This window comes from Anolis carolinensis, chromosome 4 (assembly GCF_035594765.1).
Source record: "Anolis carolinensis isolate JA03-04 chromosome 4, rAnoCar3.1.pri, whole genome shotgun sequence".
NCBI lineage: Eukaryota > Metazoa > Chordata > Lepidosauria > Squamata > Dactyloidae > Anolis > Anolis carolinensis.
Window position 1 is genome coordinate 107,771,107 of NC_085844.1, and position 21,583 is coordinate 107,792,689.

Below are 21,583 nucleotides of genomic sequence, written 5' to 3' on the forward strand. Positions count from 1 at the left end.
ATATCACATACTTCAGGATTTCTATGCTGTTGATTCCCCAGAAACTCTCTAATGATATTATTTCAGCTGCAACTGAAATACCTTTCAGAGATCTGTCCCAGGGAAATAGTGGTTTTCATATGTTTATTTCTTCTTTTCTCTTTACATTGTACAGTGAATGCTAGCAGCAGGTGAAATCTGGAAAAAAGCAGCTCCACTAAAGTGATTGTTCTAGAACTGGAGATAGTTCCAGTCCTCCCCAAAACATCATTTGGTGCCAAAACTGACACAGTGCTACTATAAGACAAACTTTATTGGTTGTAAATGGTTCAGCAGATGGTATACAGCAGATGGTATGCAGCAGACAAAGCTTCCAGTCCAGCATTCCCTCACAGCCAATTGTAGGATTGGGTGTCTAAACAACTAACACGATCCAGAGTATTGTTGGCCAGCAGCCTTTTTTATTATGAGTGCAGACATCTCTCCCACCTTCATGGATGAAGCCAATGGAAAATAGACTCCCAAGAGTTAGATAATGCTTAAAATAAAACTTTGCAAACATGACCCTATCAAATAGTGATACTTGTATAAGCAAGTTTGATTCTAGAAAAAAATAACAGTGTGTGGTAAACAAATAGCAGCAGCAACAACATTGTATGATTTTAAAGATTGATATTCAACTAATCTTCAACTAAAACCTGAAGTATGTCTTTTGAAACTGTTGACTGCAATGTTAGAGAAGACCTATGGATGATTGCTTCCATATATGACCATGATAGCAAGAGTGTTGTAATGTACACGTAAAGTTGGAAGGATTCAATATTATTGACTAAGGGGGAGTGGCTGGCTACTGAAACTGATAGACTTAGCAGGAATCCATAAATTTACTTGTGTACTCAGGAAAAAGATTTCTCAAAGATTGGAAACGTCTGATGGACTTTTTTTTTTTTTGCCAAAAACTGACTTGGTATCTTTGGTTTGGGAACTTAGAAGGTATAAATTATGAAACAAAGATAAGTTGTCTTACTATTAGAGTGTGAAGTATGTTATTATGTATAACTGCTGAAAAGCCAGTAATGTTACCAGTTTTACTTTTTTTCCCCTTTTCTCTTTTTTCTTTTTCTCCATGTGTGTGTATGTGTGTGTGTGTGTGTGTGTGTGTGTGAGAGAGAGAGAGAGAGAGAGAGAGAGAGAGAGAGAGTTGTACAAACAAGTTCCTAACAGAAAAATCACCCCCTCTCAATTCTTAGCGTTCATTTTCCTAGCCTCAAACAATTAAACTAATTCAAACTGTCCCAAAGGCTGACTACTCTACATGGATCTCAGATGTAGATATATACTAGTGTAAAGTAAGATATATATATACAAAGACATTTTATAGCAAATTAAATCAAGGATGTGTGTGCATGAGAGAGAGAGAGAGAGAGAGAGAGAGAGAGAGAGAGAGAGAGAGAGAGAGAGAGAGAGAGTTTATATACTGTGCTCCAATCCAAGCTGTTGTACATTTATTCCTTGCTTTGAACAGGTTAAAAAAATCCTCCATTTACTTCCCTCCCTGTTTCTTCCCTTTTTTTTTCTTTTTTTCTTTCCTTCTTTTTTCTGCATTTTGAAATGAATTTGTGAGGAGATGAGTTTTGTAAGCATGCTCCTGAGGCTCGCTTAACTCCATACAACTTTCCTGGCATATAAAAGTTTATTGCATAAAATGTCTTTAAGCACAGGAAGCAAGAAGGGCAATGGGTTCTTAGCTATATTAGGGGCTTGTTTTATTATGTTTGCACTGCAAAATATACTTCATATATTCATGGGCAGTGAAAGTCAGAGTGGGAAATTGCAGGCAGGGAAAATATATTTCAGCTTTGAGTATATTTCAGGTTTACCCATGTGTATGAAGCTGTTATGAAAAAGGTTTCATACACAAATATTAAAGTACAGTAATTAATTAAGTTTTCATTACTACGTTTACTAAGTTTCTTCTTAATTAATGTGAGTGCTTAATTGAGTGTGAATAACAATAGGCTGGCATGGTAATGTTCAGACATGAATGTAAGTCTTTTCTAAAATTCTATTATCATTTGAAGAAGGTGAAAACAATCCTTGCTAGGAGATGGAAAATGATGCCGCAGTCCCTAAATACATCAATTTTACAGCAAAATCTAAAGCTTCTTAGATTATTTACTTGAGCATCGGAATCAAAACTGAAACTGTAATCCTCAAATGTGGTATTCTAACACTGCCATGGATCATCTTTCACTAAATGATTTCACGATTATGAGCTGTATATATCTGCTGTGTCAGTTATGAATTCTTAGAATGTTTTCCTTTTCATCCTATGACAGATATTGCTATAAAAGTTACAGTCTAATAATAAAATCCAATATACCTCCTACATGTATATGCACTACATATTCATCACTGTTTTCATTAGCTAGGGAAGCACATTTAAATATATTGATCTTCATTTAAAAAGAAAAGATTGCTTCGTAGCTGAACTGATGAATATCATAAATCTACCTTTCAACCGGGTTTAATTTGACTTGCAGCACTGTATAGATTTTAAGGTGGCAATCTCAGGACCCCTAAAGGGAAGTACAGAATTCATAAAATGTTTTGACTCCTCTCCTGCCATCTGACAAATAGTGGACAGAGAGGGTCTGACTGCAAAGGAGGAAATTTGGCTTCTCAAATTACTGATCTTACAAATCCCACCACAAAACAGTCAGCAAACCCTTGATTTTCCATTGCTGAAATAGTGCTGTGGACTTGTTACCATTGGACATGAAGCTTTCTAATTTCCCTAACACACATGCTGAAATGTATATTGGCATGAGGCTAACATACATTGACTAGGAAAGACGAAGAAGAAAGTATTTAGTACCTACCCAGGTTGTTAACACTGGGGTGCACACCCAAAAGAAATCAGTGTGCATGGGAATGAGGGTTGTCTTATGAGTGCCAACCAGCTTTTTTTTTTAACAGCTATGGAATATGTTGTGCTGCTGTTTTCTCAGATTTCTAATAAGAATAAAATATTTGCAATAATGTTCCTTCACTTGCAGTTAACGAGAGAAATGGAAAAGTACTTTCTCTTCCCTAAAAAAAAAAAGGGTACGGCAGGAGGGAAAGGAAGTGAAAGAAAAATCTCTGGGTTGCGGGTGCAAACATCAACCAGATCAATCAAATCTCATGCTAACTTAGTCCTCTAATCCTTTCAAACTTAGTGGATGTCATCATCAATGAACAATCTGTTATCATATTTTGACATCTCTTTTCATTTTGGGTCAGGTTAAAATTCATGCTTCAAGCACCTGTCTTCCTCTTTTGACTGTTCAGCAATGATGGTTCACGAGAAAATTGTTTTGCTTTTGCTCTATAGAATATTTTTGTCTGATATACCCCTCTCTCTCCCTTTCATTTTACTTAGAAGTGTCTGAAGTCAGTTTTCACATTTGTGCCAGACAGTATTGTCTTGTGTTTTTTTCCCTGTCTCCAAGGGGCACCTTTCTTCTTGCCCTTACAAACTACCAAATCTCTCAAAAAGAGATTGGTGTTCAACCTGAGTAATACAGAGCAGATGAGGTAATAGGGGAAATGCGACCCAAAATAAGTAAAGAAGTAGTCCAGAAATACCTGGCTACTCTAAATGAATTTAAGTCTCCAGGGCCAGATGAACTACATCCAAGAGTATTGAAGGAACTAGCAGAAGTCATTTCAGAACCAATGGCAATAATCTTTGAGAATTTTTGGAGAACAGGAGAAGCCCCAGCAGACTGAAGGAGGGCAAATGTCCCTATCTTCGAGAAGGGAAAAAAGAGGACCCAAACAATGACCGTTCAGTCAGCCTGACATCAATTGTCTTTGTAGGCAACAAGTTGAACATGAGTCCACAGTGTAATGCAACAGCTAAAAAGGTCAATGGGATTTTGGGCTGCATCAAAGAAGTATAGTGTCTAGATTGAGGAAAGTCATGGCATCTTTGTATTCTGCTTTGGTCAGACCTCACCTGGAATACTGTATCCTATTCTGGGCACCACAGTTCAAAAGAGATATTGGCAAACTGGAAGGTGTCCAGAGGAGGTCAACTAAAATTATCAAAGGTCTGGAGGCCCTATGAGGAACGTCTTACAGAAATGGGTATGTGTTGCCTGGAGAAGAGAAGGTTGACAAGAGACATGATAGCCATGTATAAATATGTGAAAGGGTGTCATAAGGAAGAGGAAGCAGGTTTGTTTTCTGCTGCCCAGGAAACTAGGACTCAGAGCAATGGTTTCAAATTACTGAAAAGGAGATTCTACCTGAGCATTAGGAAGAACTTCCTAATGAGGTGTTCAACAGTGGAACTCTCTGCCACAGAGTGTGGTGGAAACTCCTTTCCTGGAAACTTTTAAACAGAGGCTGGATGGCCATCTGTCAGGGATACTTTGTGCTTTTCTTGCATAGCAGGGGATAGGACTAGATGGCCCATGTGATTTCTTCCTACTCTATTATTCAATGATTCTGTTATCCTACCAGTACTTATCAATGTGCGAGTAATCATGTGAATACACGTAGAAACTCTTTATCCTATTAAAATTCTTAAAACCAGGATTCATTTTTGTCTTGTACCTTGAGCTTTCACACAATTGTTTGGGACTGGCCTAAATACTCTAAAAAACTAAGATCCTGTCTGACCGTGGAAGGTAAACAGGGTTAATCCTGGTTAATATTCAGATTGGGATAGCACCAATGACTACCAGGTACCATGGGCTGTATTTTAAGGCACATAAAACAAACACGTGTCTCATTAATCACAGTGAAGAGTGAGAATATATATTTTTCCTACTTTTATCTCATCAATGAGTATAAAAATTAAAATCCCAAATACTGATTTTGTGCAAAATACAACACTTTCTACATCCACATTTATACAAGCAAAAACGGAATCTTTTTGTTACAGGGTAATGCCATTTTGTAATCTTGGACACACACAAAGATCTTGCTGCACAGTTGACAATATTTTTTGATTAGAATGAAAGAGGTGAATCTTCCTAACATTTGTTGTTCTTAACTGCTTTCAGGTTGACTTCAACCCCATTAATAGTGGGTGAAAATTAGAAAGCGGGACTGCACTGTTAATCCATGGATATTTGTGTGTCTGTGCCCTAATTAAATCATCAGACAAAATCAAATTTTGATGGAATTTTGTTATGGCATCAATATTCCTTTTTGTCTGGGGGTTTTAATCAATGTGCATTTGCGTTTGCATGCAGAAGTGAAATCGGGAGGAGAGAGATGCATCCTGAAAAGTGCAACAATGCTCAATCACATGCATTTTAAAAAAAAGAAAATTGGGAGGGGAGAGAAATAATTGTGGATCAATAATTCATCTCTGTTGTTCAGCAGAGATTACACCAAACTGGGAGTGATAGCACATACCTCAGAGGACAGGATCAGAATTCAAAATGATCTTAATCGATTAGAGAGCTGAGCCAAAACTAACCAAATTAATTTCAACAGAGAGAATTAGCTTTCCTTCCCCGCTTGCTGGGCATTGGGGCACTTTGTTGACCTTCAATGAGCAAGATCTATGGGCAAATAGTCCCTACTGGGACTATTTTCAGGGCGGGGCTAATTTAGCCTTGCAGCCCTGACCTTGAATTCACTCCAGTTCTGGTACTGACCCACCCTCTTGTCCTCTAACAGTGTACTTAGGGGTGACTTCTGGTCTGGGTAGGAATTCCTCTCCCCTAAGAACTATAGGGTTGTTGTTTTTTTTACCTATTCTACATAGTTTCTTTATGAGATAATTGGTGTCATGGATCTTAAATGGGCTATCAAACAGGACACAGGGATGGGTTCACATCTTGGTGTGCACTTAAGTCACTCTTTTTGGTGAAGGCCTGAAACAGCAACCCTCACGTGTGGTTTGGATAACCAAGATGAGGGCAAATGGAAACAGCCTTGAAGCGGGAGGAATTCTGGCCTCAATAAATCCTTGAGACTTGGGACAGAATTCCCTATACTGCTTCCCTAAGTGGTCACCCTGGAATCAGGGCAGTTTTATTGCATTCAGGGGACCTAGGTATCACAGCTAAGTTAGCTGTGTAGTAGGTCTTAGATGACCACTGCCTCAGCTTATTCCACATCAAGTTAATATTTGTTAAGAATTGGTTTGCAGATCACAAGAAAGTTAAATAGATAACATTGATAAAAGTTGCCCATAGTTATCCCATATTATTGTGTGGTCTCATTATTTCAGTGGTTGGGGAGCAAATGTATGTACTACACTTTGACACTAAAAATGATATAGGATGGGTGACACCTGACTTGAAAACAGTCCGTGTTAAAAGGATCTGGGAGTCTTAAAAGGCCACAAGCTGAACATGAATCAATAATGTAATATGGCATCTAAAATAGCCAATGAGATTCCAGGATGCATCAAAAGGAATATAGTGTCAAGATTGCAGAAAGTCATAGTCCCGATCTACCCCACTTTGGTCAGACCTCACCTTTAATACTGTACTCAGTTCTGGGCACCACAATTGTGTGTGTGTGTGTGTGTGTGCATGCATGCACACATGTGTGTATAAGCTAGAACATGTCCGGAGAAGGGCAGCCAAAAATGACCAAAGGTTTTGAAGCCAAACCCTATGAGGAATGGCTTGGGTGGCTGGGTATATTTAGCTTGGAGAAAAGAAGGCTGAGAGGGGACATGATAGCCATATTTAAATATTTGAAAAGATGTCACACTGAGGAGGAGACAAGCTTGTTTTCTGCTGCTCTAGAGACTAGGACACAGATCGATGGACTCAAATGGCAGGAAAAAAGATTCCAACTAAACATTAAGAAGAATTTCCTAACAGTAAGAGCTGTTCAGCAGTGGTATATGCTCTTTCTGTGAAGGTTAAGTAGGGGCTGTGTGGCCATTTGTCGGGGATGCTCTTATTGTGTGTTCCTGCATTGCAGAATGGGGATGTGCTGAATGAGACTTTGATCTCTTCTAACTCTATGAGTCTATGGTTCTACAGTTTTATGCATATGAGAAAAGGCAAATACTAGTACTGAGTAGTCTATGGAGAAAATTGGATTTTATACCTACCTCTAGCTTGTTCTTTCTATCTGTGCGCACACACACATACATATATATATATATATATAACTATTAAATTTACTTTGTTATATTTCTTTGAGGATGTTTATTATATAGCTGTGCATTTATCTAGTAAACATTCTAAAGAAATGTAACAAAGGAAAGTACACAGTTCTTAGGAAAGGTAAAATCTATAAATACGACTGGCATTTTTTCTCACTGTCATTGTTCATAATAATAAATTGCACAGACAGACTACAAACAGAGGCACAACTACGTGGCCCAAATGATTCATTGGAACTTATGCCTCAAGTACCACCTTCCAGCAGCAAAGAACGGGTGGGATCACAAACCTGCAAAAGTATTGGAAAATGAACATGCAAAGATACTGTGGGACTTCCGAATCCAGACTGACAAAGTTCTGGAACACAACACACCAGACATCACAGTTGTGGAAAAGAAAAGGGTTTGGATCATTGATGTTGCCATCCCAGGTGACAGTTGCATTGACGAAAAACAACAGGAAAAACTCAGCTGCTATCAGGACCTCAAGATTGAACTTCAAAGACTCTGGCAGAAACCAGTGCAGGTGGTCCCGGTGGTGATGGGCACACTGGGTGCCGTGCCAAAAGATCTCAGTCGGCATTTGGAAACAATAGGCATTGACAAAATTACGATCTGCCATCTGCAAAAGGCCACCCTGCTGGGATCTGCACGCATCATCCGAAAATACATCAAACAGTCCTAGACACTTGGGAAGTGTTTGACTTGTGATTTTGTGATATGAAATCCAGCATATCTATCTTGTTTGCTGTGTCATAAAATAATAATAATAATAATAATAATAATAATAATAATAATAATAATAATCATCATCATCATCATCATCATCATCATCATCATCATCATCATCTGTACAGCCGAGTTTCTTAAGGAAGTTCAGATTGGCACAATGACTACAATAAGTCACTTTAGCTCTCAGCTAGGAGGTGTTGATGAGCATTGTTGATTATTAACACCAGTTTTCACTTACAGATAAACAACCATGATCTTTGAAAATTTACTGCTACCAATGCCACATTCCTCGAGTGTTAATGAATGTTCTACTTCCTTCCTTCTTTGAGTCCTAGACTGCATTATCATTTTATCATTTTTTAAATATACTTTATGGAGGGAAAACTACAACTCAGTTGTAAGCAAAGCATTGCAATACAATGCAACCCTGAGTTGTTTCCTTTACTCACTCTTGTGGTTCACTATACGCATATTTTAGGATCTTTGATTCCCTCTGGCTAAAGTTGCCAAACCAAGAGGGGTTTATGTTCAGCTTTTAAAAAGCACATGGTCACAAGGTTGTTCCCTCCCCAAAAGTAAGACATTTGTTAACAGTTTCTTCTGGTTGAAAAAATAAAATGTCACAGGGTTTTGGATTTCTACCAAGGATCACTTTAGGGCCATAATCTTATACATTTATTATCCCAATGTTTTATACTATATAATATCAGCATGTACTTAGAACCACGCTGAATTCATATTGGAGTGATGCTGTTAAATTATTTAAGTAATAAAGCAGCTGCAGAAGTCAGTTGCGCAACACATTCCTATCTCAAACTTTCAGCTGAAAACGAATCTTCCTACTGAAGGGCATGGCAGAAAGCTTTGGTGGAATTTGCCCTCTCATTTTTTGAGCTAGGCAGCCAAGTCATATGCAAAGAAGTGATGATGCATGTATTGATCACTGGCAGAAGAGAAAGAAATGGGAAGAGGTAGAACCAATAAAAAAATACACACTTATAAGGAAATGTTTCTGGAAGAATATCTGCCTTGAAAAGGAATACATAAGGTAATATTTTTTTTTTGGGAGAATTCACAGGCTTGGTGAAAAAGTCCACCCTGTGGATTCCCATTTGTGCACATTTTTCTAATAAATCTTTCTTTTCCTATCTTCCCAACTCGTGTTGGGGCACCCACAAAAAGGTGTCACTCATATTAATATTTTAAAAGGCCATATCATCATCATCTTTGGTTGTAGTTGTGGGATGTGGGATTATGGGTGTTCAGGAGATAATTTAGTGCTAGTCACCAATCAAAACTAGAATACAATAACACGGCTAAAAATTGGAAATATATTTTTTCTTTAAATGAACATTTAAAGTTTTTTTTGTTTTGTTTTATAAAGCAATTTTATAGTTTTATATTTGTTTTCTGTTGAAAAGAAAGGAACTGTCAGTATCCAATAAATGCATTAATGATACTTTGCTTTTAACTGATCTACCATTATGCAAATTACCATTGTTATTGTCATATGTTTGTATAGCACCATCAATGTACATGCCACTTTAAAAGTAGAATGACAAACAATAACAATAGCCCTACCAAAGGTATATAATCTAAAATATGCATACATGTACACACAGGGAATAGATGAAGTAATCCAAATGTAAAACAATGCAATACAATTATAAAATAGATTATCCAGATATAATACACAGTGACAAATACACATCTTCAAAATACACAAATGAACGAAAGAATGTTAAATCAAAACTTCAAATGAAACTAATATCATTTTAGCTGCTTTGAAAAATAGATGGTTAAGAGCCCGGGCCCGGGCTGTGGCGCAGGCTGGAGAGCAAGCCAGCTGCAACCAGCTGCAATTAATCACTCTGACCAGGAGGTCATGAGTTCGAGGCCCACTCAGAGCCTATGTTTGTCTTGTCTTTGTTCTATGTTAAAAGGCATTGAATGTTTGCCTATATGTGTAATGTGATCTTCCCTGAGTCCCCTTTGAGGTGAGAAGGGCGGAATATAAATGCTGTAAATAAATAAATAAAAGGGACTCACATCTTGGATTGTTGGCCTTGTTGTGTTTTGGGTATTTTTTGTCGGAGGTGGGTGGAGGTGGTTTATTTGTTTTGGGTTTCATTTACCGTTGGCTCTTGAGGGTTTTGGTCATACAGTGGGCCTATGTAACTTGGGTCCTAGTGGGTTGAATCTAGTCTTCTAACCAGAGCATGAAGAAGTCATTTTTCTGAGTACCAAATTGATTGAAATTGAGCAATGAACATTTCTTTAGAGTTTTGTTCCTTTCAGTAGTTCCAGAACTGGCTGTGCAATGAAACGTTAGCATGCTTCTACCAATTCAGTATAAAATTTGGTGGAACATTGAAATGGGTTGAAATTGATGCCCATTAAAATTACTGGGATAAATGAATCCTTAAAATGAAAGCAAAATGGAAGCATTTAGGAAGGCACTATTGAATTCCAGGGGAAACCTAATGTGTAGCATGGAGCATTGGGGAATTTGCTATGAAGAGAAGTCTCACTAGCCATATCATTTTTATGGTTCTCTCAGTCATGCACGTTAACTTTTATTACTATTATTTCAACTTATGGACCATAGGACAAGTGCTCAAGAGGGCGCCCTTGCAAGGATTCAAACTGGTAATACTAATCTATCATTCCAGAAACAGAACTAGTGCCATAAAGGGCAAACATCAATGCATACAGCTCAACTATTTTAATAATTTGTCCAAAGGAAGACACTCAAATTGATGAAATTTTCAGTGAACAAGCCCTTTGAAGGCCATTTTAGGGTGTTAGGAATGCTCAGTTTGGAGAAAAGAAGATCAAGGGGAGATTTAAATCTTTGAAAGGATGTCACATTGAAGATAGGGCAGGCTTGTATTATGTTGCTCTAGCAACTAGGACCTGCAGCAATGGATTTAAGCTGCAGGAAAAGAGATTCCACTTGAATATTAGGAGGAACTTTCTGCTGGTAAGAGCTCGTTGATTGTATAACAATCTCCCTTTTTGGAGAATTTTAACCAGAGCCTGGATGGTCATTTGTCAGTTGTGGTTTGATTATGTATTTCTGCATGGCTGGGGGGTTGAATTGGATGGTTCTTGTGATCTCTTTCAAATCTATGATTCTTTGATTCTGAATCTTAATGAAACTACCTTGTACGAGGAATGGGAAAATTTACTAGTTTAACTCATTTATGATGTTGTTTTATGAATTTTACTGTGCTTTATTTTAAACCATGTTGACCGGGCTTGTCCCTGTGTAAGCCGTTCTGAGTCCCTTCGGGGAGATTGTGGCAGGATACAAAAATAAAGCTATTATTATTATTATTATTATTATTATTATTATTATTATTATTATTATTTCCACATTCAGTTTTAATTCTTGCCAGATCAAGTATGAAGTTGTTATATTTTTGTAATAAGGAAGAATTAAAATGAAATTTCATAATATCCACTGTAAAATTGCATAGATACACTGACTACTACAGTGTTCCCTCACTACTTTGCGGTTCATTTTTCGCCGATTCGCTGTTTTGTGGTTTTTCAATAAACTCTAAAAGACTATTATACATTTTTTAAAAATTACAATTTACAGCCTAAGGAAGGGAGGAAGGAGAAGCCAAAAGGAGCCCAAGCAGCAACGGGAGGAGAAGGAGGTGATTTATCAACACACGATTGGTTGATAAAGACTTAAAATAGTGTATAACTACTAAAATAATGTATAAATATTAAAATAAATATAGTGTCCCTACTTCGTGGATTTTCACTTATTGCGAGTGGTCCTGGAACCTAACCCCAGCGATAAGTGAGGGAACACTGTATATAGGAATTTAAGAGAACAGGTATCATGAGGGAAAGGACATGTGGAAATCCTTATGGAGCACTGGGATAGCTGGGCACACAGTGATCCAAAGCTAAACTTCAGTATTCTATTTTACTCTCCAACTGTCTTGATTTGGCTGAAATACTCTGTCTTAACCTGCTGTCTTTATGTTTCTTTTTCAGCAACATTTATAATTCTCAAAATTTTCCACCTCTTTCCATTTTCCTCCTTTTAATGAGGCTGCCCACAGCTTGCTTCAGTTGTTGAAAACATTTGATTACAGTTACAAACTGAGTATGAAAATAGTTTGCACTCAGCTGGCATGGCAGTGGGGGTGGGAGAAGTGGGGACAGAATTTCCCTCTTCCCTATAGAATCACACTAAAGCAAACTAATACATTATATTCTAGAATTTTGAATTTTTTTCTCATTAAAAACTTCTGCCATCTTTATTACACTCCAGTGTTACTTGGCACATATATCCCATTTTTCATCTGTGAGGGTATGAGTCAAACATATACCTTCACAGGAGAAAAATGGGATACATGTGAGTTGATTTTTTTAAAAAAATTGTACTGTTCGATTATCTAGGCAGACTCCAAAAGGGGAGCTAGAGAGAGAAGAATATTCCATTTTAAAGGGGAGGAGGGAGTTGAAGGAGGTGGAGAGTTGAAGGAGGAAACCTGTTTTTGCCATTTTAGCTCGATATTCCCCCCTTCCCATGTCATAAACGAGAATTGTTTCCAAGATAGTGACATAGGTGCGGGAATAACAGGAAAAAAGGAGAAAATGGTTTTAATCCTTCAATCCACCTTCCACCCCCATAAAATAGACTATTTTTCTCTCTCCAGCACCCTCTTGTGGCCTCCGCCTGGATACTGGAACAGTACCAAAAAAAAAAAATTAAATGCCCACCAGAAAGGAAAGAGAAATAAGCAAAAGGAAGAATACCTTCAAATGCTTTCAGCCCTACCTATGAATGCAGGGATCTTCTTCAAATAAAGCCTGTGCACTACCACTGAACTAAGAGATACATCACCTTATCTTCTACCCCCTACTCCATTTTGCATTGTGGATATAAAAAAGCCAAGCTTTTAACCTCCACTGATGTTAAGAATTATAGATTTAGACTATTAGAAAGAGCTCAGTGTGTCCAACACCCTCCATATTTTTAGATTCAAATGTATGTGGATATGTCTGACTTAATATCATCAAACTAAATGCATCTCTCTGGCATGCTCAATAAATTGATTTCACTTGAGCTTCTGTCAGCAGAAAAAGCCAAAATCATTTTCCTACTGAATCTGGCCTAATAGAATTGATAAAGCATATGTAATCTGGCATGTAACATTGCATTAAATGAAGTAATTTCAGTGGAGGGCCTGTTCTTGAGGAAAGCAACATAATGTAACATAGATATTTTCTCAGGGAAATGTGGCATAAACAGATTTTTCAAAGCCATTACCCACTGGCTTCTGCGTTATAGTATAGTATAGTAAATTATTCATGTGTTTATTTATTTTTCCATCTGAAGGAGTCTGCCACTAATAAAAAAGCATAAAATATAAAATGTCCACTCATACATGCAAACATACATATTATGTTCATTAATTATAGATCTTCGGTTTCAGATAGCCAAGCTCAATGCACTCAGATAACCACTACTAGAAAACATGTACAGGATACAAATCTTTTTGATTAATCTTTAGTGGTTCTAAATGGGTTACTTATGTTAAGAAAAATGCACTTATAAATGACTTTTTGGATGTATTTGTGCTGTTTTAGAGACAAAGTGCATATGGTATCTGCATACCTGGTATCAAATGCACTGGCCCACTTTGTATATTATGCAAATCCAGTGCAACTTGTAAATAGTACAGTGGTCCTCAATAAAGTTTTGGCTTTTGTGTGCTCCTCTTTTTTCTGAATATGTGACAAGGAGGGCAATTTTGGAAGTGTTCATTTTAAGGTTTCTTCCATTTTGATCTCTTGTGTCATGCATTTATTAAATTCTATCCATATTAAAAACAAGGCCATTTCAAAACATAATTTGAGCTGTTATATTTTTCATCTTTCTTTTTTTACATTTTGTTAAGAGAAATGACCTATAGAAAGGGCCAACTGTATTACAATATGAACCCCTCTGCTTTGGCCAAAATCTGGTAAGCTTATTAGAATCAGAGTGTATTAAAATATGGGCAAATCTAGTTTTGGGTAGAAATTCAAAACAGGAATTAATCTTCCCGAAATATATTTTTGTCTGTGTGTATAGCAATTTCTCTGAATATTTTATGAGGCCGTGAATATTTTCTGCATATGGCTAAGACCCAGTGCTTCTACTAAACTCCAAATAGCTATTGCAAATATAGAAAAAATTCCAGCATGATCCATCTATTTCTACCATCTATTCATATATAGGGTGTTTGAAAAAGAACTCCCTATTCACCATTTAAATTAAATGGTGAATAGGGAGTTCTTTTTCAAACACTCTATATTTCACAGCACCATGGTTATGACACTATGGGCAACTTTTATATATTGTACTTTATTATGTTATTTAACTATTTTAACTGTTTTATTATTTTATTGTATTATGATATACTGGTAGTGATCCTGCCAGTTGTGTAAGCCGCCCTGAGTCCCCTCAGGGAGAAGGGTGGGGTAGAAATATCAGAAATAAATAAATAATAAATAACTTTGTTTGCTACAAAGAAGCTCCAAGACAGAGCTGTGTGGTGTCTAGATAGTGTGTGTGAATATTTACTTATTGTATCATCATCATCCAGTACACCCCCCTGCTAAGAAGCAGGAAAACCTCATTCAAAGCACCCCCGACAGATGGCCATCCAGCCTCTGCTTAAAAGCCCCCAAAGAAGGAGCCTCCACCACAGTCTGGGGGAGAGAGTTCCACTGCCGAACAGCTCTCACAGTTAGGAAGTTCCTCTTAATGTTCAGGTGGTATCTCCTTTCCTGAAGTTTGAAGCCATTGTTCCATGTCCTAATCTCCAGGGCAGCAGAAAACAAGCTTGCTCCCTCCTCCCTATGATTTCCCTTCACATACAGTAGAGTCTCACTTATCCAACACTCGCTTATCCAACATTCTGGTTTATCCAACACATTTTTGTAGTCAATGTTTTCAATATATCATGATATTTTGGTGCTAAATTCGTAAATACAGTAATTACTACATAGCACTACTGTGTATTGAACTACTTTTTCTGTCAAATTTGTTGTATAACATGATGTTTTGGTGCTTAATTTGTAAAATCATAACCTAATTTGACGTTTAATAGGCTTTTCCTTAATCCCTCCTTATTATCCAACAAATTTGCTTATCCAACATTCTGCCGGCCCGTTTATGTTGGATAAGTGAAACTCTACTGTATTTATAAATGGCTATCAATTGCTCGAGTATTAATTGTGTATCCTTCCAACACATTAACATTAAAATAATGATTAAAACACACCAAAATGCAAACATTAAATCATAAATTCAGCAAGACTCCAATATAGCATATATTGCCTAGGATGGAACCTAAATCAGTTTTGAATCTCCATGAGTCCACTGATTTAGGTGAGCCTATGCTGAGGAGTACTTCAGCCATTACACAATCAATTGAAATCTTAAAAATAGCCATTCAAAACTGATTTCTGACACTGGGCAATGCAGTCACTTCAGAAATGTTTGAGTGAAGAGGTTGCACTTCAGCATGATATAAGAGGTGGAATCTGAATACCAGGAAAGAAACCATTTATGAAGTTAGTGATCACCATGAAGAAAGCTCAATGCTGGAATGACTACTGGTATCTGAAGGGGCCCTTCATTGATTTTTTTTTTGTATAGGTAGTAGCCAGACTTATAGATATAGCTTTATTCAAATGTAGTCACTGTTGATAGTGAGCCATGAAAGGGTGGAAGATACTTGATTCACTCAAGCACTCTATCTGGGTGTTTTCAAGCTCAATTGTCACCTGGGATTCCATTGAGCAGGGGCAATTCTGTGTGGAAGAGTGATTCATCCATCTGAGTTGGCATAGAGCTTAGATAAATTTATTTCCCACTCCCCTTGGGAGGAACTCCCATCACCACTCTGAAGCATCTTACTTCAGGGAATGGTACTTGCCAGAGTGAAAACGTAGTAGAGATACATTACTATTTGTTGAGAAGTTGCTACATAGATTTCCCAGTAGTCATGAGATCATGTTGAGAAGAATAATAGATGTGCAAGAACTTTGACCAATTTTATTCAAGGATTCAAATGTCCCTGAGCATTGCAGAATAATTATTCTAGAGATCTCTGCATGCAAGAGCACACTGATATACACACACAAATGTTTTCTGCATAGAAAATGGGTTGCCTATATTAAATAACTTTTATGTGTTGATACAAATATTTCCAACAGATTTTTATGCTCTAAAACAAGAATTGAAAATACAGGGGAAATACTACATAGGATTTTTTTTTTCATGTAGCAGTGAGAAAACTAATCCTTGCATGCTACATCCCACAAGTAGGTGGGACTTGAACACTTTCAAATGTCTTGTGCTCCAGAACTCTAAAGAGCAGAGTGGCTAAGAAAACTATGTATGCTACAACATTGCTTTCATTCTCCCTGGCTGTGCTACATAGGACAGATCCCTTAGCACAGGGGTCCCCAAACTTTTAAAGCAGAGGGCTGGTCCACAATCTTTCAGACTGTGGAGGGGCCGAATTATCATTTGGGAAAAAAAATGAACAAATTCCTATGCACACTGCACATGTCTTATTTGTAGTGCAAAACAACAACAACAATGAAAGAACAATACAATATTTAAAAATGAAAACAACTATAACCAACATAAACCTATCAAGACTTCAATGGGAAATGTGGGCCTACTACTGGTCAATGAGATAGTCAAGTTAATTAGGATTGTTGTTGTTGTTGTTGTTGTTGTTGTGTGCCTTCAAGTCATTTCAGACTTTGAGCGAGCCTAAGTCTAAAATTATTTATTTATTCATCTACTACATTTATTTATTACATTTATATCCCACCCTTCTCACCACAAAGGGGACTCAGAGCAGCTCTATGTACATAGAATATATTATATTATTAGCATTGCACAATATTAGCATTATATATTACTATATTGAACTATACTACTATACTGTAATATTATATGTAATATATAACATATAATTAATATTATTATATGGTATTATCATTTGTATTATATTGTATAACATTATAATATTATTATCAGTATTATAAATACAATATATTATATTATTAAAAATGATATAAAAAGATTATATTATAAAACTGAGGGCGGGGGACAGGTAAATGACCTTGGAGGGCCGCATCCAGCCCCCAGGCCTTAGTTTGGGGACCCCTGCCTTAGCATATGTTACTAAGACTAAATCGTACTGGAAATACCAGAAGTAGTCATAAGAAAGGAAGAGGGAAGGGGAGGGAACTATATTCATCCATTCTTTTGGTGACAATTAAGAGGACTACAAAAAAACCTGTAGGTCTGGCTGTATTTTTCTCATTTTTTAAAAAATATGTTCACGGGGTCCTTTTCCATATTGACTTGTGTGTTTGGCACCCCTAATAATAATAATAATAATAATAATAATAATAATAATAATAATAATAATAATAATAATAATAATAATAATAATTTGACTTGTGATTTTGTGATATGAAATCCAGCATATCTATCTTGTTTGCTGTGTCATAATAAAATAATAATAATAATAATAATAATAGTTTACTGAGCATTTAGTCCATATGGAACTATGGGCTATTCAAGATTATCATTATGGGCCCTTCCACACAGTTCTATAACCCAGAATATCAAGGGAGAAAATCCCACAATATCTGCTTTGAACTCAGATAACCCAGTTCAAAACAGATATTGTGAGATTTTCTGCCTTTATATTCTGGGATATAGGGCTGTGTGGAAGGGCCCTGTATTACTTTAAGTTAGAATGCAGAATATATACTTTTCTGTGAATTGTTCAACACAGAAACATGTACAGAAACTTTTTGCAAACTCCTAAATGAGATCTTGACATACTTTTCAAGTTTTTTATCCCAAATGATACCATCATAATGCCACATCACAACCACCATCATGGCCTCATGGATGTTTTCATATATTGAATTAGTCAAATAATAAGGTTTAGGGATAGAAATCGTCTAGCCATATCAAAGTCTCAGCAGTCTTTGCTAGCATAGTCAATGCTTAATAACACGTGGAGTTGCACCAACAATACCTGCACGACTGCTCACCAGATAGTACCATTTCACTGTTTCCCAACTACAGCAAGATTCATGACATAAATATAAGACTAGAACTGTAATTAAAAACACTGTATACTTGGATATAAATCAGCTGTATTTACTTCTGAATAAATGGACTCAGGGTCATGTTAGCCAACTAAGAGCCCTTCCACACAGCCATATAACCCATAATATAAAGGAAGATAATCCAGAATATCTGCTTTAAACTGGTATATCTGAGTCCACACTGCCATATAATCCTGTCCAATGTGGATTTTATACAGAAGTGTGGAAGGAGCCTAAAATAAAATTACATCAACACAGCTTTGTCCTTCTTTATCTGTATTTTGACAGAACAGACAACTCTTCTTTCCTGAAACTATTAATCCATTAAAGATTTCATGCCAAAATTATTTCTCCATCTCATTCATTAGTGTGGGTCGTATTTTTTCTCTCAAAGACAGAACCCAGTCTAAATAATGAAGCAGCAGAGAAACAGGTACCAAAAAGATAAGGCATTTCATAATTTAGTACTTAAAATTTACTCATACGTATACACACACACAAAGGAAAGCTCATATTTCCACCAGTAAATTAATACATCAAACGGAAAAAAATTAATGCTGTCTTCACACAAGACCATATGTGTCTGTTGCTCTTCTCAAAAATATTGCCATTTTAATTTAAACAAAGCAAACAGTAATGTTGTGCTGGAAGTCAATTTCCTATAGTTAGATCACCACAATTCATGGGATGGACAAAAGAAGGGGTAAACAAGGCCTACCTTTCCAACATACTGGTAATCAGAACCAGTATATTCCTCCAGCAGGAAAAACTGGTTCCACATCCAGCCTCGCTTTTGGCGGTGGAGAGTTTTCCCATCACTCCCTGTTCCACGTGCAGCAAATGCTTTCGGCTGGTGATCTGTAGTCCTGCTGAATACCATTGCTGTCAAACAGGGGTGTAGCAGGCACACCCAGAGCAGCACCAGCAACAAGACTTGTTGTATGATCATAGTCCTTCGCTGTCGACTGCCTTCCCAAGTGCCTTCTGATGCAAGATCAATATGACACTTTGTCTGAGATGCAGCTCTTGGTACTCCTTTAGTGGAATGTGCAGTCAAGCGGTTTATAACAGCTCATCTCTAGCTGGTGCATATCCCAAATCTTTAAAAAAAAGCGAACAGGAAAAAAAACTATGGTTACAGATATATATTTGTAAGCTGGAAAACATTCATTTTTTTTCAGTCTGCATTAGGTTTCACATCAGTTTTGGCATCAGAGCTGCAAAATCTTACAGAAAATTGGTTATTTTTCCCCTAAGCATCAAACAAACAGTTGATGTGGCAACTATAAAGGTTATGTAGTAACTGTCACTTAATCTGAGATTTGCAAAATACATTTGGCAGCTTAGTATAACGTAAAATACCCTGGAAAAAATGAACAGCACAAATAAATTGGCTTTCCCTGCCCCCAACCCTATCTAATAGCTTCTGCTTCTAACTTTTGAATCTAAGGTTTTTGAAAACATTCATCATGCAGACTGGGGGATTTGTACCATTGGTACTTACATATTAAATACCACAGTCTTTACTTGAAATGTTTTCCACCTGATTTGATTTACAAGTAACTCAGTGTTTTCTTAATCTTGTTACCAAGAGGCACTTAAAGGCTAAAGCATAGGCAGTTTTAGAAACCATGGAAATGGTGAAATACTAGCTCCCTAGGGTGCTTTAAATGGCAAAGGAAGACATCATATGCATCGGAAGAAATACAACATGACAAGAAGCAAACTTCTAACCGAGAAAGTTCCTAGGATGCAGAGTTCCGGCAAGAACTAATGTAGCAGGGTTAACCATGAGTAAAAAGAAATGACGGAATGAAGTGAGATTTGTAGTGTGCATTTGAAGCTACAGCAGGAGGAGTTTTGGGATGTAACACATTTTGAGTTTCATTTTCACACATTGTCACTATGGTGCAGAGGATCAGAAAAGATGGTCCGTATATACAGACTGTCACTTGTAGATTATCAGAAGCCATATATACAGACTGGATGCATATATGTGCTGAAGATATTATGTTTTCATTTAAGGTTTATGCTTAAATGTCACCACTGCCATTTTGGCAGCATGATGATGCTTTCTCCATCAAACAGAGGAAGTGTTGTCCAAACAAGGCTAAAGCATGCTGGCTTCAATGGAGCCAGAAGAACTCAGGAAGCCTTCTATGTTGCGGGGAAAGTGTCTAACAATGGTTGGGGGTAGAGCCTCTACTGGAAGTTGCTTGACATCGTGTGATAGCTGGCATGAGGCTTCAAGAAAGAAGTGTCCTGAAAGCATCCTAGGATGTTAAAATTACCTCATGTGATAAGGTCCTTGATCTTTCAAGTTCAATACTCTTTGTCTTAAAAAGGAAACAGGCCTTTCTTTTCCCAGTCATTTCAGAACATGCACAAAGATACATGGGGATTTGAAGTTGGAACTTTGACTAGTGATACATGTTCACCCCATTTCAAATACTGGCTAAAATGCTAACATATTTATTTTATAGAAACATATGGGGAGTTTATATACAATTGAAAACTGACATGTTGGGAATCGAATAACTTCACTGTAGAAGACCAATGAAATGACTCAATTCCTAGGTGTTTTTGGCTTGTCATCGTGAATTGATTGGATACATACAGACCTTTAGTTGTCTTGTTTCATCATAATGAAACAAGTTGTTTTCTGTGGTTGTTTGTAATAAATCATTTATCACTATCTGGATATTATGAAGTCAAATTAATTTGTTTGAATCAGATGTTCTGCCTATAAGCTAATGGGGATGTTGAGTGGGTTGGGTGGGGATGGGGGATATGAGTTTTAAATGTTATTTTACTGTATTTATTGTATTTTAATTCTATTTTTACCACATTGTTACTATTTAATTGTTTTTAACTTTTGTATTGCCCTTTTTAAACTTGTCTAGTGTGGATTGTTAGCCACCATGACTCCCTACATGGAGAAAAGCAGAGTATAAATGATTTATTTATTTTATTTATTTATTTACAGTATTTATATTCCGCCCTTCTCACCCCAAAGGGGACTCAGGGTGGATCACAATGTACATATATATGGCAAACATTCAATGTCATTAGACAAACAACACACAGACAGACAGACACAGAGGCTATTTAACTTCCCAGCTTCTGGCTTTGTGAGGGTATGCTCGATTCCAGCCACAGGAGAAGCTGCTGCTTCATCATCCACTGTGATGATGAGTCCTATTTGATGGAGTACTTCCTCATCCGGTGTTGTAAATCAGTTCAATTAGCCTCCCCACATAAGTGGTCCCTAAATTTTCCTGTTGTTGAAGGCTTTCATGGCCGGAATCACATGTTCTAGAATACTTCTGGAACATGGCCATACAGCCCGGAAAACACACAAAAACCCAGATAATATGTTAATTCTGTCATCCCTCACATTTAGAAAGACTTTGAGAAGAAGAGGACCTCATCTATCCACGCAGAATCTCAATACATTTTACAATAATGAAAATTTCATGTGTATTTAGAGAGAGAGAGAGAGAGAGAGAGAAATTTACAGTTATATAAACATATTCTATACATTTTCCCCTCTTTTATTTACATTCACCCCTG

At 36.9% G+C, this 21,583-nt stretch overlaps 1 protein-coding gene across 6 annotated transcripts in view; it reads right to left on the reverse strand.

Moving 5' to 3' along the window:
* The window catches only part of cdh10 (cadherin 10), a 150,589-nt gene that overhangs the window by 87,993 nt on the left and 41,013 nt on the right, over positions 1-21,583 (reverse strand). For 5 of the 6 annotated variants that reach the window (XM_062977614.1, XM_008114204.3, XM_062977615.1 and 2 more), the window contains exon 2: positions 18,729-19,110. The exons of the other annotated variant lie outside the window; for it this stretch is intronic. In XM_062977614.1, coding sequence (XP_062833684.1) covers positions 18,729-18,959 — 231 coding nt within the window. In that variant the 5' untranslated portion in view covers positions 18,960-19,110. The remainder of the gene's footprint in view (positions 1-18,728; positions 19,111-21,583) is intronic. 6 annotated transcript variants of the gene reach the window in all.